This window comes from Parasteatoda tepidariorum, chromosome 1 (genome assembly GCF_043381705.1).
Source record: "Parasteatoda tepidariorum isolate YZ-2023 chromosome 1, CAS_Ptep_4.0, whole genome shotgun sequence".
In the NCBI taxonomy this organism is placed as follows: domain Eukaryota; kingdom Metazoa; phylum Arthropoda; class Arachnida; order Araneae; family Theridiidae; genus Parasteatoda; species Parasteatoda tepidariorum.
The window spans coordinates 30,556,904-30,564,019 of record NC_092204.1 but is presented as its reverse complement, the minus strand read 5'-3'; the positions used below and the strand labels follow the sequence as shown (position 1 = coordinate 30,564,019).

The 7,116-nt window shown below is 31.9% G+C and overlaps 1 protein-coding gene across 1 annotated transcript in view; it reads left to right on the top strand.

Annotated features, from left to right (window-relative positions):
* The window catches only part of LOC107445356 (nose resistant to fluoxetine protein 6), a 63,674-nt gene extending 57,812 nt beyond the window's left edge, over positions 1–5,862 (top strand). Inside the window, exon 16 of the mRNA XM_043043794.2 lies at positions 5,509–5,862. Coding sequence (XP_042899728.2) covers positions 5,509–5,685 — 177 coding nt within the window. The 3' untranslated portion in view covers positions 5,686–5,862. The remainder of the gene's footprint in view (positions 1–5,508) is intronic.
* Positions 5,863–7,116: the final 1,254 nt, after the last annotated feature.

Genomic DNA, 7,116 nt, shown 5'->3' with positions numbered 1-7,116 from the left:
TTTGTGAGACATTTTGTCTCTTGGTTCGTTTTTAAAGACTCCTCAATAAGGATGACCAAGGATTATTTCAATTATAGCTTATTTATTATTAAATTCTTGATTATAGAATTATTTACAGAAAAGTTACAAATAGATACATGAGCTGTTGAGTATAATGTTTTTGGAGCGCAACTGCTCCCTTTCTTTTTGTTCATACTAAATCTATCATCGTTCAATTACAACTCTACTCTTCGGCGTTCAAAACTAATCTCGTCTCTAAAAAATCCTCTTTCCCATAAGAAACAGTCCTTTGCTCCACCCCCAAGGTAGGGGACGACACCTCCAGTGTCCTTCACCCTCTGACCCTCAGGTCAAGGGGTCAATCAAATGCGTGGGAGAGGAATCAGGATCCTGACAAAATTCAAACTTTTTTCCAGCGAAGTCTAGTTGACCAGGTAATCCAAAACATTGCTACATGACTTCCTATTGTTTGGCAGTAAGCTATTGTTACCAATCGATCTAAAGAAAAACTTCAAAATTCTTATTTTTAATCAATATACATGAAATGTTCATTCACTGGTTGGTTTACCCTGTCACGATCTAATACATATTATTTGATTGATCCGTATTTTGCAGACCCGCAGTGGACTGATCGTTAAGACACGGTTCCCAGAAGATCACCGAAGTCAAGCATCACTGGCTGCGGTCAGTGTGCGGGTGGGAGACCACTTGGATCAGTCTGCGTAGGGACCGAGGGTGTGCAGTATGGGTCCTCGACTTCGCGCGTAGGTCATTGGGCTACCGAAGCGGGGGTGCCATCCCCTTTACAGAGGATCAAAATTGTGATGGCTTGTCTTCGGATCATCCTCAGGGATGTTTCCTAGACCGTCGTCAATTGCCCATTGTGCAGCTCTAGTGCGACGTAAATTAACTACAACAACCGTATTTTGCATGGGTAAAATGTACGTCATTTCTCTAAGCTTCAAGAAGCATGTAAAATAAATTCTTTCATAATCTGGCAACAGATTTGCTCTATAAAATTTTGCAGAACATTCGGTGTCAAAGGAAAGATAGTTTACATAGAAATATGTTCACTTGTATCATATATTAACTACCTATTTAATTTTATAAGTTTTTTTTTTCAAATATTAACCACACCTTTAAACTGTCCCATTCTAACCCTTATTAATAATAAACTTAAACGAAGGAGTAGATAACCCTAATTTGCCTCTATGCTTGATACAGGAGTTTTCTGTTTTGGGTTCAAAATTACAAATTGAATGGAGTTGAACATTGGTAGTCATAAACTCACATTTGTGTCGGCAGTTATACGACAGTTCTAAAAAATTTATCACAGTAAAGATTATGACTAAATCACAGAATATGGATATTTAACTTCATAAACCATCATTAAGTGTCATAAAATGATGTTATTCCAGATGTATTCCTTCAAATTTTATTAGGTAAGAATTTTAGCCACGACAGGATACATCTCTTTCTAAAACTGCTGAATTGAACAGTCAGGAATAAGTTTCTTAAAAGGGTCATATAATTAAAAAAAAACAAGGCAACGTTACTTGGGGAAAATCGTAAAGACAAGTTTACTTCGTGAATTATGCCATTGCATTGTTCTGAAAAAATAAAAATTAAGTTATTAAATAAATGATGGATAAAAATTGACAGTTAATAAATGACAGTTAAAAAATAAAAGTTATTTTATTTTATAACCGTCATTGAACAGCTAGGGGGGCCCTACCATGAGCTACCGGGAATGGAATGAAGATTCCCGGCTGGAAGGAGAAACTGGGAAAGCTTGGTTCCATGAACGTTCAATACCGCACCATGAACACTCCCTTGGAATCAGACATTCCACGAGAACTCTCTCTCAGGGCGTGGCTAAAATTTAACCAATCACACAATTTACTTAAGATTTTCTTTTTAAGTTTGGCAGCCTTAGCATGAGTAAAACGAAACGAGCTTCTGCTATTTGGATAATATTTTTAACGATTTATTGTTTTCTTTTTATAATGTTTTTTGTTTTCATTAGACTAAAAAAACAAACTGCGAATACTTCGAAATATTCTTTAATTTATTATACACATAATTTTAGTAATTAAAAACTGTCATATTTATCATGTATAATTCATTGGATAAAACCACTTTTTCATAATAAATATTTCTGATATATCCTTTAATACGTTTCACTATTTGTTTTAAATATTTTTTAAGAAGTACAACTCTTAAAAAAATGATCATATTTTATTGAATTAAGATTCAAAATTTCGTGCCTGAGTACTGCGTGTAGATTGATTACTAATTATACTAGTTTTCAAATCAAAGCTGATTGCCAGAAAGAAATCAAATTTTATCAGACAAAAAATTAACGTTTACCTATCGGTCTCTTAGAAATTAACTTAATTTCAGAAAAGTTCATTAGTTTTCAATTAAATTTGTAACGATATGAATGACTAAAGTCTCTACTTTGCTTATTACTTTGGTTTATTTGTTACATTATTAAAGTGACTGTTTTTACTGATAGTTAGATAAATATTTTCACAAGAAATTAATTTATAGATTTGTGTAAAAAAAATTTCGTGATTTGTAAAATCATTACACGTTTGAAATACTTAAAAATTATAGTTCAAGAAACTACTTACACAGCTTTTATAGTATATATTTTAATGGAAGAATGAGAATAAAAAAATTTAAAATGAGTAAAAGAAGAAATAAGTACATATTTCATTAACCGATTTCATTACCGATTCGAAGCATTTTTATTCTATTTACTTTTCCCGTTATTCTTTTTCGCATTTCTTATTATAAATAAATTGTTTACTTTATAATACATCATGCCTGTAACAAATTCTTTTAAATTTGATGCCATCTGTGTATAGTATAAAAACCATCGTTCGGAATGAAGTTAAATACTGTTGAATTAAAAGTTCATCGAAAGAAAATTAAAAAAGAAATGATTGGAACTTCAAAAAAATGTATTGGTCAAGTAATATATCCCAGATAATATCCCAATATATTCCAAGTAATATAACATAAAAATAGTAACAATTATCATATAATGAGAGCATAATTATATTTAGTTTGCCGTAATTTCTTAGTTAACTCTGAAAGTATCTTTTCGTTTACACATACTAATGAAACAAAACATTTCTCTTTTAATTATCGTCTCAAAAATGGTTCGGACACGTTTATCTTTTAGAAATTTTGTTATATTCTCTTATGAAATCGAAAAAAATTAAGTCATTCATCGGCGAAATATCGTATTTAGTCCTCAAAAATTCATCATTCCCTCCAAGATTGACCGCCATGTTTAAAATGATCAACAAATCCCTTGATTCCCTCTAGGAACGACGATTCTAGGTGCCAGAGACTGGTTGGAATGAAACCGATTCCAATTCCAGCTAAGAAACTCTTTCCAAGGTGTTCGTGGAGGGGAAAAATAATTCCCATTCGATCGTGACGTCATTCCCAGATGGAATTTCTTTCCAGCCTAATTTCTGGATTTACTACAGCTAATGTTCAATTCCGCAGCCTTGTAACTTTTAACCCAATCCAGAAGAGAAGCGAACTCCTGGATCAAGCATTGGGAAAAATGTGCCTACGTGAAAGAATTTTTGATGGAACTATCCTGCATTTGCGTTAAATGGAGAGGAAAACCACAAAAACCTCCCACGATTTGCATGACGGATAGGGGATTCTAACCCATTTACTTTTGAGGATATTTTTACGTCAGCACTGTGTTCGGTACGTGCAGGGTGCAGAATTCGCATCTACCAGCCATCGCTGTGATTCAAATCCGGTTCACCTTTTTGGAAGGCAAACGCTCTATACCCTGCGCCACCACGGATCAGTTATAAATTATAGTTTGTCTAAAGCAAGAACTCCCTTTGCCATTCGTCTGGACCCGTCGCGATGACTATGGCAACGAGGTATAACTATTTCAAGTAGGTTTTAGCTCGAGCGAGAGAAACAGAATCTTTTTCATTCGTCTATTGTGTTAGCCCTAAATTGAGGAGAAGCTACCCTCCTTAAAATGCGCTGTTCTTGTTCCCACAGCAGCAGACCACCTCAGATTTTGTGGTGGGAGGAGTTCTTCCCTTAGACAAACTATATCTGATTTTCCTTATCTTAATTTAGTGACTTGTAATGCTATTATTGTTACAAAAATATAAAAAGATTTCTATGCTAACTCTATGTAAACAATCATTCTTTTAGAAGTAAATTTTTTTGAAGATTTTACATTGCAAAACTGTTGACGCAGTTTGAAAGATCATGCTTGGAGCGTTTAGAAGTGGGGTCCTTTTTACCTTTATAAGATTTACATCGACCAACAGAAATGCCAACTGATCCGAATTCGACAAAATATTAAAAAATGGTTGAGAACTACGAACTAAAATTTGTAGATTTTCGGTTACTTTGGCCAACTTTTTAACAGGCTCAACATGGCTTTACTTCAGGGATGCAAACTGTTCACCGTTCTACTAACATTTAGTAAATTGGTAGCGAATTCATTAGTAAAACTTGCAGAATGAGTATAATTACGCCTACTCTTTAGCGGTTTCATCCCGATATGAGTACAATAATGTTGCATTTCATATGATGATTTGAATCTGATATAAATATTACAATCTATTATCTGACATAAATATTACAATCTTACTATAGTTAAAAGTTTTTTAAATTGCTTGAATCTTTTAATAATGATGTCTGATTCACCCATTTAAAATTCGAATCAATCAAAATGCGAAGAACAGGGCCCGAGCAAAGGATTTCAAATTTATAGCCAGTAAATTAGACAACTATCAAAAGTCTTCACCAAATGCAAATCTTCATTTTAATATTTTATGATATTTTATTCCCATGGAAAACTGTTTTTCGGTTGTTTGTTTCTGGCGTATATTATTTGGACCCAATTCTAAGCAGTTATGCATCAATACAGAAAATTACTGTAATCGTACTGTAAATGTATCGACAACACAGAAAATTACTGTAATTGAATAAAAATTTCTTATTTGTTTAGAAAATTTCATTTGGACGTAATTTTGAGGATCGCGTTAAATATATTTTTTTATTTCCAGTGGAAAAAATCATTCGCCAAAACAAATTTTTATACGTCAAATTTACGATTTTATCGTATTTGGCAAGTTAACGAATGCTTAGAACCAGAAAAAGGATGTTATTAACTGCTTATTAACTTTAATATTAGCAATTTTATAAACAAATTTATAGGATTGCAACAATTGTATTAGAATATTTTTTTAATTTTAGTGGTATTAAAAAAGAAAAGTTTTTAACTACCTACACTAATGTTACTCGATGCAACTTTTATAGGCCTAAAATGGATCCCACTTCTAAAAGTTTCAAGCATGATTTTTCAAACTGTGACAACAGTTTTGCCATGTAATATCTTCCCAAACATTTACTGCTGAAAGAAAAATTGTTACATAGAGGTGATTCTCTTTTTCCGAATCTTGTATATCATATTTAACTATTCTTATTTTGTTTGCTTTCCAGATCTTCATATTTTTCAATAATATGTTCCTCAGCTTCTTGGCAGCTTTGGTGCTAGGTTTAATCTTCGAGTCTCCTTTAATGGCATTAGATAAAGCATTTTCGGATGGAAAGCTGAGAAAACAAATTAGGCCAATCAATACAGTGAATGGAACTGTTATGTTGAAGAATGCTGTGTGAATATTGAACTCTGTGAATATGACTGACTTATTTTTTAAAGACGTCCTCATTGGGAAGTGTGTGTCAGTTCTTCATTCATACTGCCTTAAATCCATTGGTAATTTCCAAAATGTTTTAACCATTCCTATGCTGTCTATCACAAGCCATTAAATTAATAAAAACAATTTAAAAAGTTAAGATTAAGAAGGTAATTGTCATGCATAGTAATGCATATTTAAATTCATTGTTTTGAAACAATGCAAATATGGAATTCATAACGTTTCATATTCCACCTATGCTCCAGATCAGGTAAGGAAAATTAATTCTTTTTCTTCGTTCAGATGCATTTACTGTTAAGAATCCTGTGAGATTTTCGATAAAAAGTAGAAAGAAATAATTTTTTTATGTCATAACTTAAGTTAATGACGTTGTAATTAATTCAGTATTAAACTTATGTAAACTATAATCAAACTTGTGCTTAACACTAGGTTCAAGGACGTTTCTAATATACCTATCTCTACGAACACGCGAAAATTTGACAGCAAATATATATTTTAAAGTGGTTTATCACTTGTGATTCTTGGTTTAATAAATTCAATTTAGTAGATTTTTATCCACCTCTATTTCTGATTCATTCGTAAGCTTATATAATTCACCGCTTTATATTTGAAAAATTTACTTCGTAGTTATTTACCGCTTTTCTTAAAATTCTTTTCGGTTTTCTGGAGCAGTTGGCATCTCTGCGAAACAATGTAATTATATACTATCAGAAAAAAATTTAAATATGAGATATATATTTATGAAATATTCTAGCATTTTATTTTTCAATACTTGAACTAAGCAACTGAAACCTNAAAATATAAGATATATATTTATGAAATATTCTAGTATTTTATTTTTCAATACTTGAACTAAGCAACAGAAACCTTCAAAATCTGACACTCTGACATCAATTGGCATTCTGTGTTTGTTCTTTCTATTATTGCTTACCGGCAACAGTTGTTTATCACTTGTTTCATTTGAGATAACGATATCGGATAACGGGTCGAAGTATTGTCGGTATTTTCCTATTTATTATTGATGTGATGTTTGCATGTTTACTCAAAATTTTGTCTATATTACAATCGCGTCAAATTGACGCATATCCGTAGAGATAGGTATACCACAAAGAGAATTTCTATATTTCAACGCTTTCGAAGAAATTCGACTTCAAAATATATTTACCTCGATCAATGGATAAAAGTCATTACAAGAGATAAAATAAAAATGCAAACGGCTTTTATAATTTTCCTTATAAAATTCGAAATGCGTCAAAATAACGCGTCCCGCAAACATAGTGCTAAATGTATAAATTTCCAACATTTAATAAATTTTCAAACATTTAATAAATATTTATTAATCATAAATAGCATAAAATCTCACAAAATAAACAAAGTATATTGAGCAATTAAA